Source organism: Musca autumnalis, unplaced genomic scaffold (assembly GCF_047663935.1).
Source record: "Musca autumnalis isolate F117 unplaced genomic scaffold, ASM4766393v1 scaffold_2, whole genome shotgun sequence".
Taxonomy (NCBI): Eukaryota; Metazoa; Arthropoda; class Insecta; order Diptera; family Muscidae; genus Musca; species Musca autumnalis.
Window position 1 is genome coordinate 240572849 of NW_027411755.1, and position 21136 is coordinate 240593984.

The 21136-nt window shown below is 37.6% G+C and overlaps 2 protein-coding genes across 27 annotated transcripts in view; both read left to right on the top strand.

Moving 5' to 3' along the window:
* kis (chromodomain helicase DNA binding protein kismet) overlaps positions 1-21136 on the top strand; it is a 179941-nt gene that overhangs the window by 37353 nt on the left and 121452 nt on the right. For 21 of the 26 annotated variants that reach the window (XM_073971143.1, XM_073971142.1, XM_073971156.1 and 18 more), the window contains exons 2-3: positions 19751-20684; positions 20756-21097. In XM_073971143.1, coding sequence (XP_073827244.1) covers positions 20641-20684; positions 20756-21097 — 386 coding nt within the window. In that variant the 5' untranslated portion in view covers positions 19751-20640. Of the gene's footprint in view, positions 1-6731; positions 7007-19750; positions 20685-20755; positions 21098-21136 lie in introns of those variants that run through there. The other 5 variants (XM_073971152.1, XM_073971153.1, XM_073971154.1 and 2 more) reach the window with 3 other exon arrangements.
* LOC141392551 (uncharacterized) lies at positions 11428-18668 on the top strand. The gene is made up of 2 exons (XM_073965487.1): positions 11428-16599; positions 17185-18668. The coding sequence occupies exons 1-2, from the start codon at positions 14119-14121 to the stop codon at positions 17248-17250; spliced, it is 2547 nt and encodes an 848-aa protein (XP_073821588.1). The 5' UTR covers positions 11428-14118; the 3' UTR covers positions 17251-18668.

Genomic DNA, 21136 nt, shown 5'->3' on the forward strand with positions numbered 1-21136 from the left:
GTGTTGATTGTTAAATGCAAACCTTAAAATTAGTTTTGTACCATTAAGTGACTTTGTATGTACTTGCTGTGTTTTAGATCTACAGTTATTACTTTTTTATTTTAATGGACTCGTAATTTTTCATAATATCCATGAGTATTCCATACAAATCGTGATATTTTTATAAAAACTATTCTAATCCCAAATCCAAACAAATATCCGGTGCTAATTGTCAATGACTCTCGCTCTCTTACCGCTCTCTTACCACTCAATGGCTAAAGAACTTGTCTTTTTCCACACCAACAATACTGTTTTGGTATTTTTTGACACTTGTTTTCTGTTTATTGTTCAACATCATTTCATTCATCTCCTTTTTCATATTTTTCTTTGTTTTGGTCAACGCATTCTATTAACAGCATTTTTGACAATTCGTTCTTTTGTTGAATCAACTCTGAAAGTGTTGTACTCTCTCGTTGACATCTATTTAGAAATGCATGTTGTTGTTTTGGTATCTCTTCTTCTTCCTTTCTTCCCTGTGATATAAACAAAACATTATTTGAGAGAAATATGCTCGCATGACACATGTCAGAGGAGGACTCTTCTTTTGACTCGACGACACTTCAAGAGACGACAAGTATATTCAGTGAGAGCTGCACGTAATTTGAGGCAAGGTTGCCATGTTAAAAAAATTCCAGGTTGGTACTACAATTGAAGACCCAAAATAAATTGAAGTCCTAGTAAAAAATAATAATAATTATAAATAATTGAAATATAATAAAAATATAAATGTATTAAATAAAATATAATAACAAAAATACTATAAAGATAATAAAAATAGCAAAAATAGAATTATAATAAAGATAATATAATAAAATATATAAATATGTACACTGTCTCAAACAATTGTCCGTACCCCATACCACTGAATATATATTTGACTATAATTCAAAAAATACTTACCCAAATCGAATGTGGTGATTTGTTTTTTTAAAGTACAACAAGAAGTAATAAAATTTGCCAATTAATAACAAAATAAAAAAGGTACACTTTTATTTTTAACGAAAAACTTAAAAACAGTTCAAAATATACACTCAAAAAATTTTCCGTACCCCATACATATGTATTTAAGAAATGTATATTATGATGATGTATGACGTCCTTAATACTTCGTGGGATATCCTTTAGCAGCGATTTTTCATCGATAAAGCCAATATTCCGCCATTCTTGAATAATGACATCTTTCAGCATTTGCTTGTTAGTTATTTTATGCTGTCGAATTTTTGTTTCTAAAATACCCCATAAATGTTCTATGGGATTTAAATCTGGACTCTGAGGAGGATGAGGCAACAACCATGGAACTGTGCTTTGGGTCGTTGTCGCAGTCGTCCTGTATGCCCAAATTAGTGGCGCTAGCTTTTAAATTTTCATTTAAAATGTTCAAATATTTAAATTTATCCATCGTGGTTTCTACAGACACCACGTTTCCCACACCTCCAGTTGCCATTGAACCCCACACCATCACTGACCCACCACCGTGTTTCACAGTTGCTTTTATATTCTTTAACTGCAACGCGGTGTTTTCTTCACGCCACACAAAACGTCTTCCATCCGACCCAAAAATATTAAATTTACTTTCGTGAGTAAAAATAACTGATTTCCACAAGTCGTCAGGCTTGTCTACATATTTATTGGCGTATTTTAATCGCTGTTTTATGTCCTTTTTTATATAAAGGGTTTTTTTCGTGAAACACATGCCTTATACTGGTTGTCATGAAGAAAGTTTCGTACCGTTTGTGCGCTTAAAGTGACAGTTTCATCTTTTTTAATATTTTTAGCTATTTCCACAGTACTTGTTTTTGGTTCCAGCTTCCAGCGTCTATGATTTTTTTCCGACCTCTACCGGGGGCAATTGAGAGTGACCCCGTTTTTTGTAATTTTGTATCACATATTGGACGGATGATTTTCGTCTAGAAACATTTTTAGAGATTTCAATATAACTTTTTCCTTCATTATGCAGTTTAATAATCAATTCTTTGATGGCAATAGAAATCTTAGAATGATTTTTATTATTCGAACTCATATTACAAAGTTGTTACACTACTTAGACAATGTACTTAAAAGACTGGGAAATTGTCTAATTTTGCCTCAACTTCAAAAAAATAAAGATCCGTTATGTTAGAGAAATTAATATTTCTCTCTGGACAATGATCCGATTGAATAAAAACAACAAAAATGAAAGAACCGTTATACAAGGTTGAGTCGTACGGACAATTTTTTATGTATTTTTTGACGTTTTTTTTTGTATAAAATTATAGTAAAACATATTTATTTATTAGTTTGCAATAATTATAAAGAGTTGTTATGAGTAATAGTCGAGGATTACTGGAAAAAGAGGTGGAAGAGTTGATTTGTGGAAATATTGTTCCCAAAATGCTGCAAAATGAAAGAAATTGGGAAACAATAAAAGTGTTTGCAGAAAAAATACTGCGATAAAAGAAAAAAATATCTTGATGCGAGCTCTTAAAGAGCTAATGCGGGGCGTGTATGAACACCATTTAGGGCATCTATCTCGAAGTAATGCGCTTTATATTAGCATTATTAGGGTAACTTTTTTTCCGTTTGAAACACATCGAAATATTCGTCGGAGACCCTATAAAGTATATATACACTGTGCAACATTTTTGAGCCAATCGCGTGCAAACAACTTCTGTCCAGAATTTTATGAAAGTAGAGGACCAATAGGCAAAAACCATATTTTGGTTTTGTTTTCTTAGATCGGGTTCGGTTCTTATGGCCTCGTCCAAACATGGTTAAAGATCGAATTTTTAAATCAAATCGGGGCTGTATCTCTGGAACTAATACGAATCTTGTTTTGACATCTGCAGCAAACTTGTAGATAAGAGCAAGAACAAAATATTTGGAGGAATAGTGAACCCGAAAAACTGCATTTATTGCCTCAAATTTTATAATATATCTAAAAATTCTATAATTTGTGTATATTTCGCAGCGTATCTCCCAAAATGTTAAATTTTTCTTAATGTAACCTTTTGGGAAAATATTCTCTGGAATGTAATACACAACTCTTCAGAACATTATAATGTTGTAAAATGCCTCTGTCGCATTGTTTATAGCAAATTTTTCAACAACTATTTGGTAAATATTTCAATAATTCATTAAAATCCCCAACATGAGAATAAACAGCCTGTGTGAACATTGTTTGAAATAAGTTTTGTAAAAGGTATGTTATGAAATAACCCTTAAACAACGTTAAATACCCATTTTAGAGTTTCAGAATGTTCTGAAGCATTGATGGTCACATTATTTGAAAAATTTTTAGAACTGTTACTTGTTTCAACTCCCAACAGTTTAGTTGTTACTGACCAGAATTTCAGAAATTATGTAAAATTTTCTATATTTTAACGATTTTGATGCGCTAGATGCAGCTTTTCCTAGTTCATGTGTTGGACACATAAGTTCTGCTATTTTAGGGCTACAATATTGCTGAAGACTGCAAAGCAAAATTCTTATTAGTTTCGGAGATAAAGGTCCGATCACTGGAAAAAGGCTCATTTTAGGTCGGTTTAGATGATGCCATAAAATCTAAACCCGATCTAAGAACACAAAACCTAATTAAGGTTTTTGTAGTCTCAATATGTACTTTCAGAAAATGCCCATTAGAAGTTGTTTGCATTTCCAGTGTTGCACAGTGATATTATTGATCAGCATAAAATTCTATGTCGATTTAACCATGTCCGTCTGTCTGTTGAAATCAAGATACAGCTCGCAATTCTAAAGATAGAGAGTCAATATTTGGTACAGAAGTTTTTACTACTTGCAGGATGGTTGGTATTGAAAATAGGATATATCGGTCCACGTGGTACTTAGTCTACGTTGGTGGTATAAAACTTTCTCCCAGAACTGTGTCGGTATCGGCCCATACCTTCATATAGCCCCCATAGAACGGTACCTCCCGTTTTTCGGTATTTTGAACGTTGTGGCCTCAATATTCCACTGAAATGGCTGAAATTTGGTATTTAGACTTCGTTGGGGGTACTCAAACTTACCCTCTTAATTTGTCGGTATAGGTACACGCCTTCATATAGCCCCCATGGAAAGGCACGTACTTCCAGATGTTCCGTATTTTGAAGGTTGTGGCTTCAATATTCCACCAAAATGGCTGAAATTTGGTATTTAGTCTTCAATGTGATATAAAACTGTTCGCCATAAATTTGTCTGTACAGGTCCACGCTTTCATATTGCCCCATTTCCGACTAAAATTCGTCGGTATAGGTCAACGTTTCGATATAGCCCCCTTAGAACGGTACCTCCCGATTTTTGTAATACTGAAGATTGTGACGTCAATATCCCACCGAAATGACTGAAATTCGTTATTTAGTCTTCCAAGAGTTACAAAATATTCCAGAAGAGTATTATCAGTATAGGTTCACGTCTTTCTACATGCAGAAAAAAAAAATATGATTGATCCAACAATATTCGAAGAGCAAAATATGTATTGTAAAGATATTGCTAAATTACAAATGTAGTATTGTGATTCCAACAATTGCGTTTTGTTAAATCCAAAAATAGTTTTTGTCAACTGGACAATAGTTCTCTCTTTTCTTCGACAATTTTTTCTCTTCTCTCGCTATTCGATGCCGTGTTGAAAAAAACAATTATGGTCAGTTTTGTTTGTATGACATTATGCCTTTATCTTTGTTTTTGTGTGTATGTATACCAACAATGAGACTCTTGTTTTTATTTGTTTCTGTTTTGTTTCATTCTTCTATCTTCATTGTGCTTTGAGGTTTGGTGTTATACCGGAGTTTGTTATGGTGTTTAATTATTCCTTATGTTGTGGTGGGTGCTTGTGGCTTTTTGTTTGTCTTTGTTGTCAGCTAATGCAGCAAACCATGTATTGTGTTCATCAATGATTGCAATATTATACGCGACATTTATATCCATGTTATGAGAAAAGTGTATATGAGAAGTAAATACACTCAAATCAAACATTTCTGGGCTGGTTTTCTGGGTTGACAATACTTTTTGTAAACAAAATTAGATTATGATAGTTCCTACAATCGGTATTGTTAACGATTTTTACAATATTGCGGAAATTCGAAAGTTGTTTTTGTTTTCTATGTTTTGGAACAAAATATGGTATTTTTGGATTTGGATTACAATAGAAGCGTACTTCCTGATTTTCGGTATTTTTTTAAGTTTTAGCCACATTATCTTACCGAAATATAAGAAAATTTGGTATTTAGTCTTCTTTGAGTCTAAAAACTTTCCGAAAGAAATTTGTCGGTATAGATCGACGTTTTGAAATAGCCCCCATAGAACGGTACCTCACATTGTTTTGCCGAAATTGCTAAAATTTAGTATTAAGTCTTCTTCATACACGAAAGGAAACTAATTATTTCATTTTACTTCAATACAACTTGTGGCGGAGGGTATAACAATTTCGGCCCGGCCAAACTTAACGCCGTTCTTACTTGTTTTCAGTGTGTTATTCATCTCTTCCTCGACAAGAGAACTTAATGAAATCTATCCTATGATATATGACTACGTATGAGAGTCGTTCCGATCGAACGGTATTAGGTGAGATAACCCTCGAAGGGCGAAACCGATTTGGTTCAAACGTCGTATTATTTCTTAAAGACTCGGATAATATCTGAATATTGACTACATCGGACCATTCTTTCGGTTACCTCCAACAACAAGTTTGGAAAAATTGCAGTTTGGAAAGAGTGAATTTTTTCGGGTCAAGTCCGTATTTCCTGAGAAGTTGGTCAGAAGTATTGTGTTTACTTCTTTTCTTTAGACCCGAGGCGGAGGTTATGTCTCTGCCGGCACAACTGACTGGCACTTTCTTACTTGTTGTAAGTTAACACTGACTTTTGTCATCAACATTGAATTTTGTCAGTCAACACTGAATGAATTTTGTCAGAACTTTTTTTGTCATTCAACACTGACTTTTGTCTGTCAGCATTAACTGCTGTCAATCAGTATTAATTGATTTCAGTCAGCTGTGATTTTTGCACTGTCTTTTGTCAATTAGCACCGATTTTGTCAGTCAACACTAAATTTTGTCAATCCACTCGGAATTTTGTCAGTCAGCGCTGACATTTAATGAACACTAACTTTTGTCAGTCAACATTGAGTGATATCAGTCATCACTGACTATATTCTGATCATATGACGATACTGCCTGATTATAAATAACTTAAATCCACACTTTTCCACCGAATTTTGATCTCTTCATCGCCCAAGCATAATGTCTCCAAATGGAGTAAGTCATTTGGTCCAAAATGTACCAAAAAATATTTTTTTCAAATATTTTTAGGTTGTGTCTCCGTCAGCAGAGCTTACTTACTGATACTTTCTTACTTGTTAAAGTAAATTTAAAATATTCAAAGCATCTTAACTTATTTATTTTTGTTATGTTTAGCATTGAGGAATATGGATTTGTCCCTTATCTCAATCCTCACAGTAACTAATTAATTTTATTCTACTGACAAAAGAGAAAAGCGATTTACATCAATGACCAAATTTAATAAACTTGGCAACCCTCACTCGTGAGTAGAGTTAGCACAAGAAGAAGAAGATGTGACAGCAGTCAAATGTTGTGTGTGACAATCATAATAATGTACATTCTGTGTGTGTGCATGAGAGTGTTGTGTGTGGTGATTTGTTGTTTGGAGCATGACAATTGCAACTCTCACGAAATGTTTTTACCTCTTTTTCTGGATGTCGTCTTTTTTTTGGTGATTTTTTGACATATCACACACGAAAAATTTTCCTTTGTGTGACAGACATACCGAGTAGCAAGCAGACCGGAGTTTTAAAGTTATACAAACCATGCAAAATATTTAAAAAATTATAAAGAAATTTTGATTAACAAAGTAAAGAAAATACAAACGGACTAAATAAATAACAGTGGGAGACAAAGAGTAATACCCAAAGAAAACAATTGGATTTCGAAATTTCTATAATTTATCAACGTCTATCAATTAGTTTGTACGGTTATGTGAGTTCATGCCACTAAACAGTATCTATTCCTTGGGAAAATGATTTATTTGTATGTGAATGTGTGTGCTTTGTACGTCTATATGTGTGTGAATGTCAATTGAGTGTCTGGTCCTGTGCCTTTTTTTCTGCGTTCTCATCACACCAACAACAGCAGCCGCAGGAATTCTACTCCCACTCAACATATTTGCAATAGTGCATTATCCTTTTTTTGGGTAAGTTTTTTTTTGTGGCTGGAATATTTTTTTAGGGAATTTAGTGGCATATGAAATTAGTGTGAAAATTGTCTGGGACAAAAATCGTTGACATTTCATTTGGGGTTTTCAGAAAAATAAAAGCATTTGTTGGTAAAATAATAGGTATTTGTGTTATGTAGATTTTATATTCCCATTATTAGTGTTTGTCGTCATTCCTTCTCCTTATGTAGAGTCCATTTACAAGACCAAACGAAAAAAATCAATAACTTCAATTTTTAAGGATTTTTCACTGTTGTTTTGTCACATTTTTTCCCTTTGGGAATGGGTTCCTCCTTTTTTCTTTTTTTCGATTATGTCCTCTGTTCTTTTTATGTCGCTGTTGTTCTTGTTGTTGTTATTGTAAGGTGGTGGTAATGAGGAGCCCATCCATAGGTTCTCTATGTACGTTTTATATATATTTTTTTCTTATCCAAATGTTAATTTGCTGCAAAACGCGAAACGAAAAGAAAAGGGGTGTTGAAGACGAAAAAAAAAACAACGTTATGACCCACCATTTTGTGTCTATACTCAGTGAATATATTATGAATATGCTGTAATAATAATTTTATTTATATTTTTTATTTTTACTTTTGTGTTGTAATTTATGTGGGCAAATGGAAAATGAACATAGGTATAACAGGGGGACATTGTCGTCGATGATGGTCATCATATGATTCTAAACCACAACAACTGATTTTAATTTACACATAGGAAAATGGGGTTTAAATTTCATTTTGGAGCACTTCTTGGATCGGTTTGAAATGTTTACCATTGGTAGTCCTTGGTACCCGGATCACAGCGATATGTAGTTCTCTGGTGGGAAGTATGTCAATACTGACTGATGTCGGCCAAAATACTGACTGATGTCCGACAAAATACTGACTGATGTCGGTCAAAATATTAACTGATGTCAGTCAAAATGCTGACTGATGTCAGTCAAAATACTGACTGATGTCAGTCAAAATACTGACTGATGTCATTCAAAATACTGACTGATGTCAGTCAAAATACTGACTAATGTCAGTCAAAATACTGACTAATGTCAGTCAAAATACTGACTGATGACAGGCAAAATATTAACTGATGTCAGTCAACAGTGACTGATGCAGTCAAAACACTGACTGATGTCAGTCGATTGTGAATGATGTCAGTCAAAATACTAATGTCAGTCAAAATACAACCTGATGTCAATCAAAATACGGACCTACGTCAGTCAAAATACTGACTGATGCCAGTCAACAGTGACTGAACGAAGTCAGTATTGAGTGATGTCAGTCAAAACTGACTGATGTCAGTCAGAATACTGACTGATGTCAGTCGAAATAATGACTGATGTCAGTCAAACTGTTGACTGATGTCAGTCAACAGTGACTCATGTCAGTCAAAATACTGACTGATGTCGGTCAAAACATTGACTGATGTCAGACAAAATTCTGACTGATGTCAGCTAAATACTGACTGATGTCAGTCAAAATACTGACTGTGCCAGTCAAAATTCTGACTGATGTCAGTCAACACTGACTGAAGGAAGTAAGTAGTAACTGATGTTAGTCAGAGTACTGACTGATGTCAGTCGATAGTGAATGATGTCAGTCAAAATACTGACTGACATCAGTCAATACTGACTTCCTTCAGTCACTGTTGACTGACATTAGTCAGTATTGACTGAAGTCAGTCAAAATACTGACTGTGTCAATCAAAATACTGACTGTGTCAATCAAAATACTGACTGTTGTCAGTAAAAATACTGACTGATGTCAGTCAAAAGTCGATGTCTGTCAACAGTGACTGATGTCTGTCAAAATACTGACTGATGTCAGTCAATACCGACTTTTGTCATTCAACACTGATCCCGTGTTTGTCAACACTGACTTTTAGTGGGGTACACACGATCAGTTTTGACTGTTAGTTTTGCTCAAATAATCGGTTGCTTGCCAGTATGGCCCTTCATTTTTGTCAGTCATCAGGCAACCACAAAATATTTGGTGGTTGCTGGACTGTTTGACACTTATCGATATTTCCTAAAAATCTACAGTCAAAACTGATCGTGTGTACCCCGCTTTTGTCCGGCCAGTCAAACCAGGCTTTTGGCAGTCAACAACTCAATTCTTATAGCACAACATAGAATATGGGTCCTACCTTATACGATGCAGCTACTAATCTCCCCAACCGGGTTCGAGATAGTTTTACGTCGGTATAATTTTATTTTCGGAGAGGTTCATACTTCCCTAGATATAGGACCGATAGTTACAAAAAACTAACCAGAATGTTTTTATACCCTCAGCACCTAGGCTAAGGAAAGTGTATTGACTTTGATACGCTTCAAAAAAGTTGGAGCCACTGTGGTCTGCGGTTCAATCCCCTACCAGAACAGCAAAATTTTCGCCTATGGCAACTCTCAATTTTAGAACTATTGTAGATGTCACTATTATTAAAATTCGGAATTTTTAATTTTGATTATGTTTATACAGTGTATAATAAATAATGAGTTTTAAAATAATAAAGATTTAAAATTTAAATTAACAACAAAAAAGTGCCTTGCAGTAGTGATACAAAAAAAGTGATAAAAAAATATTCAAAATATTGCCTACAAGTGAAAACGAAGCTACATCGCCGCCGCCGCTACATCTTTGAGGGGTAATGCTGTACGTTGTATGTTTTTGTTTATTTATAAAATATCTAAACTCTCGTTTAATATGATATTCATAAGCGTATAGCTTTTCCCCTTAAATATTGTAAGCCAAATTCGTCGTCCAGTTGATGATTGTTGTTGAATCAATAAAATTGTGCGATATATTTGTGTACGTAAATACATAATTCAATTAAAAAGTGTATATAAAGTGGAATGTAATGGCTATGCTGTGTGTGTGTGTTTTGTACATATAAGATAATAAATTATGTATAAAAATGTGTATAACTACAAATTGAAATTAGTGATAAATGGCTAATTTTCCTTGATTATCAATTACACGGCGGAAAGGAAAAATAAAAAAAAAAATTGTGAAAACAAGCTCGGGAATTGCAAGGAAGTTTGAAATCAAGCGAAACTCCAAAAGTATTCTAGTGCTCCTCACCTATTTCTGTTTGACAACTAGAAGTCGATTTAGCCATGGAGGGATTTTTTGGTCAACTCCTTATGAAACCTCTCATGCAAAAGTTGCTTACTTTTGCTTAGGTTCCGTATAATACCAATTTTCGAAATTTGTTTTGAAATTTATGCAGTACTAAGGTATAACTGATTACTATATATATTTTTTTCTTTTTTTGACGAAATCCCAACTGTCTCAATTTGTGGCCCAAAATCTGTAGAAAACACTGCAAGCAATAATTAAAATTGCTGATACCCACTATAACTCTCGGAGGGAGCACCCCATTTGAATCAAACGTTGCACATACGAATATTTCTCTTATACTTAGTTTAAAATGAGTTCAATTACAGTACCGGTTCAATTTTTCGGGTAACTATCACGCAAATGTTGTTAATTTTTGAGCATAAATCCAAGTCCAAAATAATAAGTCCACTGAAAGTTTCAAAAACAGTACAGGTGCCATAAACGCTTTATTATAATTAAAATATTGTTCATAACCACATTCATTTATTCGAGTTTTCAATATTTTGTAATGGTAGTTTTATTTTCCTTCCTTCCTATTTCTCTTTGTAATTTGACATCATTTAAAATATATTTTATTTTCTTGTTTCATTTCAGATATTTAAAAATTATTGAAAAAATGGACTCACAAATTCAACGACTCACCCGCCAAGCCAAAATAATTCACTATCACCGTTTGAATACATCATTCATTTTATTGATTTTAAATGATATTTTGCAGCAAATTAGAACTAATCCAAAACTTCTTATATCGGAATTTTAAATTTTGGAATAGCACCTCACCACTACATCTGTACTACATAAATTCTCACATGTACATTCCCGAAGTGGGGGACTAGGGAGACTTCTCGGTTCAATGATATGGAACTTCGTTTTTAAAGCCGAGTCCTAATGACGCGTTTAACGACACTACTTAACATAAAATCAGATCTAATAGAACCCGACCCATAGCTATTTAAGCCTCTTGCAGTATTTTCCGCAGGTTCTGTGAATGAGAAGTAAACAAGAAAAAAAGTATGCCGACAGAGATATACCCTCAGCCTGTGTGGATTGAAATACTTTTTCCAAAAGGGGATTTCAAAATGTTGGGAGTATGAACCGACAAAAGTATGGATATGATTAAATCTCAAAAATTTGCGGGGATATCGATAGATAGAGCTTTTTTATCACACTAGCCTATAAAAAACATAATATCGCTGTAAACAGGGCCACTAGGAAAACCTTATAAATATATCCAAAGGATCCTCGAACAGACCCTTAACCACACAAAAATGTTGAACATTTGTGTGGGTGGTACCACAAGGATTGGACTTATAGGGCCCAAGTTTGAACATAAACTAAGTTTCGACAATATTTAGAGATCCAAAGTTTGGACCAAATCGGTTGCTACGTCTATGAGAAATCGCGCGTACCATTTTAGCGAATATTTTCGAACTTTTGTGGGGGAGGTACCGGAAGGAGTGGACCTATAAGCACCACCTTCGAATTTCATCTAATATTCGAAGAAATATTACAATATCCAAAGTGTGGACGAACGCAGTATTCGGTACGAGCTCTCCAGCCACTACATATCGGGCTGTTTTCTAAAGAAGTATGGACTTGCCCCTGAAAAAACTTTTACTGTCGTAATTGAGGCAGCGAATGCAAATTGCTTCAACAAAAACTAAAGTCATTCGAGAGAAGGTCTTAAAGTGAATTTATCCAAAATTCTGTCCTTTGTGGGAGGTACCCGAAGAAGTGAAAAAAAAAAAAATAAACAAATATAGTCCATATTCAAACCTGATCTATAGCTGGTAAATATATTAGGATGTGTAAAGTACGTACCAAATCGGTCACTCCAACCCATAGTTATCGTGCGCACAATTTTTCCGAACATGTTTGAACTCTTTTGGGGGAAATACCTGAAGGAGTGGACCGATATGGCTTATCTTCGAACTTAAACTAAGTTTGTACAAAATATTTCGAAGACCAAATTGTAAACCGAATCGGCAGTTATCTTTCGCTCCAACCAACTCCAACGGTGTCATAAGGATTTTTTTGCAACATTCTGGCTATTTTCTCAGGAAGTATGGACTTGCCCCTGATGAAACTTCTACCGTTATATGTGGGGCAGTGAATACAAGTTGTTACAACAAAAATCAAAGCGATTCGAGAACAGGTCCTAAACTGAACTTTTCCGAAATTTTGTGTGGGAGGTACCCGAAGGAGTGGACCGATTAAGTCCATATTGGAACCTCATCTAAGTCTGGTAGAAATTTCACGATATGCAAAGTATGGTTACTCCCTTCAAGAGTTATTGTGCGCACAAATTTTCACAAATGCTGAGGGTATAAAAAGTGTTTCAATCTCATGGTCACCAAAGAGCCTCTGTCGTGTTTTTTTTTCATGAGACTAGGACACCGGTGGAGAGTGTGTTCCAAGGTTTCGGTTTCTTGCTCTTCTTCACAGTGAATGCAGTACTCAATATTGTTGTCCTACCACGTGATTTCCATAAATTTTACGCGGCAGTGACCTGTGATAACCCCTACAGCAATTCTGCCCTTTAACTTGTCAAGTGAGATTATGGAAGCTGTTCTATATTCGAAAATTACCTGAAACCTTGCATCTACGTTCGTCATATCAGATCCTTACGGTTTCTCACAGTGGAACTTGTTTATTTTGCCACAGTCCTCAACCAGAAGATCAGAAGACCCGCCTTGCTAGTTTATCTATCAACTATATCCCTACTACAAGTTTTTAAGACAAATCTACAATTTTGAACATTTTAAGAGTGTATGATAATAGACTTTAGTGCCTTTAGAGAACCCACTCACCTACACAAACTCCGCCACTGCAAAAATCCGCCTGATATTTCCTCAGGGTGATATTTCATTTTTGCGTAAAGTTCCCCATCGACCCAAATCTAAAATCCTCGGACTTTGTAAGAGGTCAGCATGGTTCACTTACACACTTAGATTTTTCACGACCCGGGTCTCATACGGTCAACCATTGTCTCAAGTAACAACAACTGAGTACAATAACTCGTTTCATATGTCGACTGGGATTTATTTAGAATTGTTATACCAGCACCTTTACTTTTTCCGTCTTATCGCCCGGGATCACATAGACGGACACTCTGACCACTACATAGTCGATGTTAGACGAATTCCGATCAAAGACTCCCAAAGATTGTAGAGGTCACATTCACAGATATCTGCCACAACCTGAGTTGTAGGTACATGGTCCTCAAATCCCTAAAGAGGGTGTAGATAAAGTCTCACTTTTGCAAAATCTAACATGGTAGGGCGGATTTTAGTTGTAAGTTATGTGGCGCAAGTATAAAAAACCACGGAATAACATTTAAAACGATACAAAATCTGCTCTGAGAACTGTAACGGGTCTGCTCCTCATATCATCCCTCAGCCTTATGAAAAAAATATTTTCCAGTGCGGCTACACAATTGCATGCTCTCTTAGGTTAGGTTAGGTTAGGTTTGGGGATGTGTAGTCAATATATATTGACTACGCCACTCGGAGGGTGACGTAGGGGATGGAAGATACCAAGGAACGGTCCTGACCGGTTTTAACATGGCAAAGCCCAGGATTTATCTTGGTCCCTCTTTCATCCCAAGTGGACACTGACCTCCCCGTGGTGTCACCTGGGGAACTGCCTTTAACACCCGTTAAAGGTAGTGAGCTAACATGTGCCGCGCGTTCACCCATAAGAACGTTAAAAACTTGGGTTTGGGCGTCGGGTTAGTAACCCTCCCCTAGAAAAAACAGCCTACTATGAAAAAACGAAAGAAAAGAAAAATAAACCCCTCTAAAGTTGACGAACCCCGCAAACGTTTTAAGGACCATGATCTGCGAATCTGCACCTGGAATGTTCGCACTCTTTATAGAGAAGGTGCAGTCTTCGCATTGGCAGACGTACTTGAAAAGTACAAGACCGATATTACTGCCATACAGGAAATACGATGGATTGGGAAAGGCGTAACAACAACACCTAAAGGTGACGCACTGTATTATAGCTGCCATGACGTAAAGCATGAGTTTGGTTGTGGATTCGTAGTTAGTCGGAGACTAAAACATCTTGTATCCAGCTTCACTCCAGTGAATGAAAGACTTGCTGCAATTCGAATAAAAGCTAAATTCTTCAACATCAGCTTTATCTGCGCTCATGCTCCCACTGAAGAAAAGGATGAACAGACCAAAGATATATTTTACGAGCGCTTAGAAGAAACATATGACCGTTGCCCTGCCCATGACATTAAAATCATTCTAGGCGATTTTAATGCCAAAATTGGAAAGGAGAATATCTTTGGCCCAACAGTCGGGAAATTCAGTCTCCACAGTGAAACATCTGACAATTGTATAAGACTAATAGACTTTGCAGCTGCAAAAAACATGGTAATTAGCAGTACCAGATTTAATCATCTCGATATTCATAAGGGCACCTGGCTGTCTCCAGATCAGAAAACAAGAAACCAAATTGATCATGTTGTGATAGATGGAAGACATTCATCGAGCGTGTTGGATGTACGATCGTTCCGAGGCGCAAACATTGATTCGGACCACTACCTTGTTGCAGCAAAGGTACGCACCCGCTTAAACGTAGCAAACAAAGTACGAACAGACACAACACGAAAGTTAGACATCGGTAAGCTGCAATCACAACAGATAGCCACAGCATATTCCACTCAACTAGCCCAATTGCTTAATCAAAGCCCTCCTCATCCCGATAACATATCAGCGCAATGGCAAAGCATTGCCCACTCCATGCAAACAGCCGCAAAATCCATACTTGGATACCAGAGACCTCCACCAAGGAATCCATGGTATGATGAGGAGTGTCGTGCTGCCACCGAAGAGAAAAATGCGGCATATAAGGCTACTTTACAATCCGTAGCAACGCGTAGCGCACGAGAGAGATACAGGGAGAAAAGGAGAGAGGAGAAACGTCTTTTCCGCAGGAAAAAGAGAGAGATGGAAAAGCGGGAGTGTGAAAAAATCGAGATGTACAGGAGCCAGAATGAAGTCCGAAAATTCTACCAAAGAGTCAAGCATCAAACTGATGGCTTTGGTACAGGCACATCCTCCTGTAGAGACCAGCAAGGTAATTTGGTAACTGATACAGATAGTGTACTCAGGATATGGAAAGAACATTTTTCAAACCTGTTGGTATCCAATAGCAGCGAAGACGACGAAGATACCACAGTCCCAATCCCAGAAGATGGTATTGAATGTATACCGCCCAGCCAAGATGAGGTAAAGACAGCAATAAATCGGCTGAAGAATAATAAGGCAGCAGGGGCCGATGGCTTACCAGCCGAGCTGTTCAAAACCGGAGGCGACACGCTGATAAGGTGTATTCATCAGCTAGTTAGCACCATCTGGCAGGAAGAACGAGTACCCGACGATTGGAACCTGAGTATCCTGTGCCCCGTCCACAAGAAGGGAGATAAGACTGTATGCTCTAACTATAGGGGCATAAGTCTACCCCCTATTGCCTACAAGATCGTGTCAGGGATATTGTGCGAACGACTAAAGCCAATGGTCAACGAGATTATTGGACCATACCAATGCGGCTTTAGACCTGGCAAGTCCACCATTGACCAGATATTTACTCTGCGGCAAATCCTGGAGAAGACCCAAGAGATGCAGATCGACACCTACCACCTTTTTGTCGATTATAAAGCAGCCTTCGACAGTCCGCTGCGCTCAAAGGTATTCCAAGCCATGTCTGAATTTGGTATTCCCGCAAAGCTCATCCGGCTTTGTAAAATGACTTTAACTGACACGAGGTCCTCAGTTAAAATAGGAAAGAACCTCTCCGAAGAGTTTGGTACCAAAAGAGGTTTCAGACAAGGAGACAGCCTTTCGTGTGACCTCTTCAACATCCTGCTAGAAAAGGTTATACGAGAGGCAAACGTCAAAAGAAGTGGCACAATCTACACCAACAGTCACATGTTACTTGCTTATGCTGATGATATAGACATCATGGGTCGATCAGTAAAAGAAGTAACTGATACCTTTATAAAGGTCGAAGGAGAATCTGCTAAAGTGGGTCTGGCGGTAAACGGTGAGAAGACCAAGTTGATGGTGTCGACGCGCAATGCGTCCATTGAGCTCGGACCGACTGTGGAAGTTGGTTCCTATAATATTGAGGTAGTAAAAGACTTCGTCTACCTCGGCACCTCCGTCAACACAACAAACGACATCAGTTGTGAAATAAAAAGAAGAATTGTATTGGCCAACAGATGCATGGATTAAGTAAGCAGTTTAAAAACAAAGCCACATCTCGTCAAACAAAAATAACGCTCTACAAAACACTGATACTACCCGTGCTGATGTATGGCTCCGAAGCCTGGGTACTTGCGCAAGCAGACATGGCAGTGCTTGGTGTGTTTGAGAGAAAAATTCTTCGAAAGATCTATGAACCAATCTGCGTTGACGGTGAATATCGACGTCGCATGAACCACGAGCTGTATCTGCTATACAACGACATGAATATTGTTAAACGTATCGAGATGCAGCGATTGCGTTGGCTAGGCCATATCATAAGAATGAGCGATGATGAACCCACTAAAAAGGCGTATGAATACATGCCACATGGCGGTGCACGCAGAATTGGCAGGCCAAGGAATAGATGGCGCAAACAAGTGGATGATGAGATGACAAGGCGCGGTATTCCAGTGTGCAAAGCAACAAATAGAGAGGAATGGAGATCTCTTCTTAGTTCGGCCTATAGAACAAATGTTCTGTAATGGGCCAGCTAAGTAAGTAAGTACGCCACTCGGAGACCTTTCGGTCCATTGTGATCATCCATAAATCAGAAAAAGAGGTTCAGAATTACCTGAAAAGACAAAAGAAGAGAAAAGTGAGAAAATTAAAGAAAAGAGGGTGGGGTTGGGAAAGTGATAATAAATGGATTATTAAAAATGAAAATGTAATAAAGAAAGGAGGATGGTTTATTTGGTGATGGTAGAAAGCTGTCAGAGAAGTAGTTACGCTTATGGGTCGCGCCGCCCTTGCCAATTCAAATTTTTGATGATGTTGTTTATGATTGTTAGTTCCATGTTTGAGCAGAAGGTTAAGCTTGGAGGAAAGCATACTCCTGTTTAACTATATCGCTTTCGAGTTAACATCGTGCAACGACATAAAATATGCTCAATAGTCTCCGTTCCCTCCTCATCTTCACAGAGCCTGCAATAGTCCACGCCATCATCTTGCCATTTGCCGATAAAAGCTCGGATGTTGCAATGACCGGTAATGATTTCTGATTTGCTCAAATTTAAGAGTGAAGTTGTTCTGTTTGTTGATAGAGTCGGCCAAATGGCCCTTGACACGTTGCACGGTTCATTATGCCATAGTTCCTTGGCTCGTTCTTCAAAGAACGTCTCCACTCTCCGAAAAAGTGACATATGGGGGGTTTGATTGAATCAGTGATTGCTAGACTCGTTGATTGGGATCCATGTCTTGCCAGTTCATCTGCCTCCTCGTTTCGCACAATGTCACAGTGTCCCGGTACCCAGCAGAGTGGGACAGCGTTTGTGAAGTTCGCCAAAGCATTTCTATACTCAAGAACGGCCTCAGACTTGATGTTGGAGGATTTGATGGCTTTAAGAGCCGGCTGACTATCAACGAAGATAGTCACCGGTTCAAAGATTTCTGCATCCATACTTTTTATCAACTCGGCAACCATTTTGATAGCGAAGATTTCTGCTTGGAAAACACTACAGTCGCTGTTCAACCTATATGAGTATTCGAGACAAAGCTTTTCGCAGTAGACGCCACCTCCGGTACCTTCTTCCATCTTGGAACCGTCTGTGTAGAAAGCCAGACCCTCCAGAGGAGGGTTACTACGGATCCAGTCATCTATTTTAGGGATAACGACCTTAAAATCTTCGAATCTTTGGATTGGTGATAAGTAGTCGCTGAATTTCCCTGCAGATTTAAGCTAAGGTTTGGTCCTAGCTCCCGAAGAATGCATGCATGTCCATAGGTGCTGTCACGCCAACGATTCAATTCATGTAGCCTTAGGGCACTACGTGCTGCTTGATGCTGAGTCTCATGGGCAAGAGGTTCAACATCGCATTTAGAGCTGCTTGTGGTGTACTTCTAAAAGCTCCAGTTATCAGGATCGAGGCTGCCCGTTGCACCTTGTCTATGTTGCCGGAGTTCGATTTATGCTCTCTTACTTACTCGTTTATTACCGTGAGTGTAGCCCTATGCTCCTTATAGAAGTTTAGGGCTGCCCTCACTCACTTGGATAGGACCTACCGGCAAGACATATCAGAAGAACTCTTCAAGATCTGGAGAGAAGTCCAATTTTAAAAGAGAGAAAATCCCCAAATTAGTAAACTTTATCAAGCAAAAAAGAATACAAATCACACAACTGCAGTATGAATGCGTTCCTCGGAGTACATACCCCATCTATTTATATGGCGATGACACCGTGCAAAACATTTGTCCAGCATGCGACACAGGCCCGCACGACATACTGCACCTTTTCAACTGTCCTGCCACACCTCAACAAATTCCAATAGCTTTGTGGTTATTACAGACTATCAAAGTTGACACATTCCTAGAACTGGAGATAGGACTTCGAAGTTTACCACCACATTGCCCTGCCAAGATGTCGTTATTTAAAATCGCCCACTTCCTTGGCTATGACCTAGGTTTAGATTTAAGGACACGGGACTGTGAATATTGCAGCCGCCTCACTCGGAGATATTTTTAGCAAGAATATTCAATGGTTTGATATACACACAGTCCAGACCACAGTCTTACATATCCAATCTATAATCTAGCCCCCAATTTTTCCTTAGTGCACTCCTAAATGTTTCTCTTCCAAAGTAATTTGTGCTCAAAAAGATATTTAGCTTCAGTTGTGGAGTTTGACAGCCATCCTTACAGTTCGGAAAGTTCTTGACATATTGGATAGCGATGCTTTTATTTTGTCAAGTAGTCCCAATTCTCACAAGACCATTCTCAAACGCATTGTTTTAACGATGCTAATTTTCTCTAACTTATATTGCTTCGATAGCTTCAACAGGAACGGTACAATTGTAGTCGGGAAATATAATATGAATTTATCATCGTGATACATCTCCGATACGCGATCTGGGACACAATTTGTAGTAATCCGGTGTTATGATAGTATCGCTTTTAGTTAATGCCGGGGTGTTTCCCAGAACGGAAAATGATTTTGATATTATTTTGCTAATTTTCATTCTTGCATGACTGAGTTCACAATCTGGTTTTAATCCAATGTGGTGTTTGATATCATACGAAGTATGTGTACGGATGTAGTGGTGTGGTGATATTTTCTGGTATTTTTTTTACAACTTTTCCTTATTTTTTATTTGCATTTCTATTTGTTTTCTAATCTCCATTTCTTTTCGTTTTCTCTTTCCAGCTGTGAACAAATTACAAAAAAAATGTCTCATTACTGAAAAAGAACAACATGTCGTTGTACCCCATTTGTTAATTTAAAACAATATAACTAAAAGTAAAATTGTTTAAATTAACCAAAAAAAACACAAACAAATTATATAAAAACACAACAACAAATAGACAAAACAATAATTGTAGATTTAAACAAAAGTGTAGGACTTTAAAAATAAAAACACAGAAATCGAGGATATTTCCAGCATTCAACAACAATAACAAGTGATAGCTGACAACTCCAATCGGAAAAGTCTTCAAAAAGAACAAAGCTTCAATTGGGGGCTGCCTTCAACAACAACAACATTTTTATAGGGATTTGCAGTGCGAGTGTGTGTGAGAGCAGGTTTTCCTTGCAGTCCACCCATTCATCAGCCGCCCTTAAGAACCAACCGCCTCACCACCTTCCATCCCTATTTCCAAAACAAAAATCAATATAAATATTTTATTGAGTGGCAAATTTTCTCTTCATAACTTATAGTTTAAACATCTTTTAATGTGTCCTGTGCTGTTCCGTTACGTTTTTAAATCACTAAATTAAACAACAACACCACCCAACGTTAAAGCTCTTTCTCGCTCGACGGATGTTCACAATTCTTCTTCACGCAGCAAAGCAAACAACAACAAATCTCTTTGAAAATGTATTTTTAAAATAACCAAAACGATAAGGATTTCAAATTCCTTTAAAAATCAACGACGCCAATTAAAAACGTCAGTGACAAGAGTTTGCTCTCCTCGAGGAAAACGACTCCTTTTTTCTTTTTGGAAAATTCTACACCCAGAGAAGATATTTTTCAAAAAATCCAGCAAAAAAAGTAGAGGCAACGAAATTTTAAACTTTTTTGTGTGTGTCTACAACTGATGGATGGCAATGCCCAAAATATGTTTCACGGAAATCATCAAGGGTAAGTTGGCAACATTATGACCCCAAAAAGATTTGAAAATTAATTTGTTTCTTCGCTCTTCTTCTTTACAGAGATCCCTATTACCGCTATGATCCAGCCGCTGCCGCAGCAGCTGCGGCTGCAGCATCTCCCAGGGCCATGGGACCACCTGGTGGCTATCCAAGGCACAGAGGGCCACATCCATTGCAACAACAGCCTCAGTATCCCACGTATCAACCAACGGCGGATAACATTTATGGCTTAAGTGCGGCCGATCAACATGCCGGCATGGGTATGGGTGATTTAAGCGGTTGGGGTGCCGCACCCACCGTACCCGGCCAGGCAGGTGCCTATCCAGGCGCCACATTAGGAGCTTATGGTCATCCCCAGGCAGGGCCACCGACACAACAGAGGCAGTCATCTTCACAGCCAAGGTAAGTTTAGGGCACTTTTTTCTGAACACTTCTGTATAC

Excerpts from the sequence above, each read along its gene's own strand:
- LOC141392551 (XM_073965487.1), top strand. The coding sequence starts at position 14,119 with ATGAAAAAACGAAAGAAAAGAAAAATAAACCCCTCTAAAGTTGACGAA. Across the intron at positions 16,600-17,184 it reads TGGCCAACAGATGCATGGAT|CCTGAAAAGACAAAAGAAGA; the intron begins TAAGTAAGCAGT and ends GGTTCAGAATTA.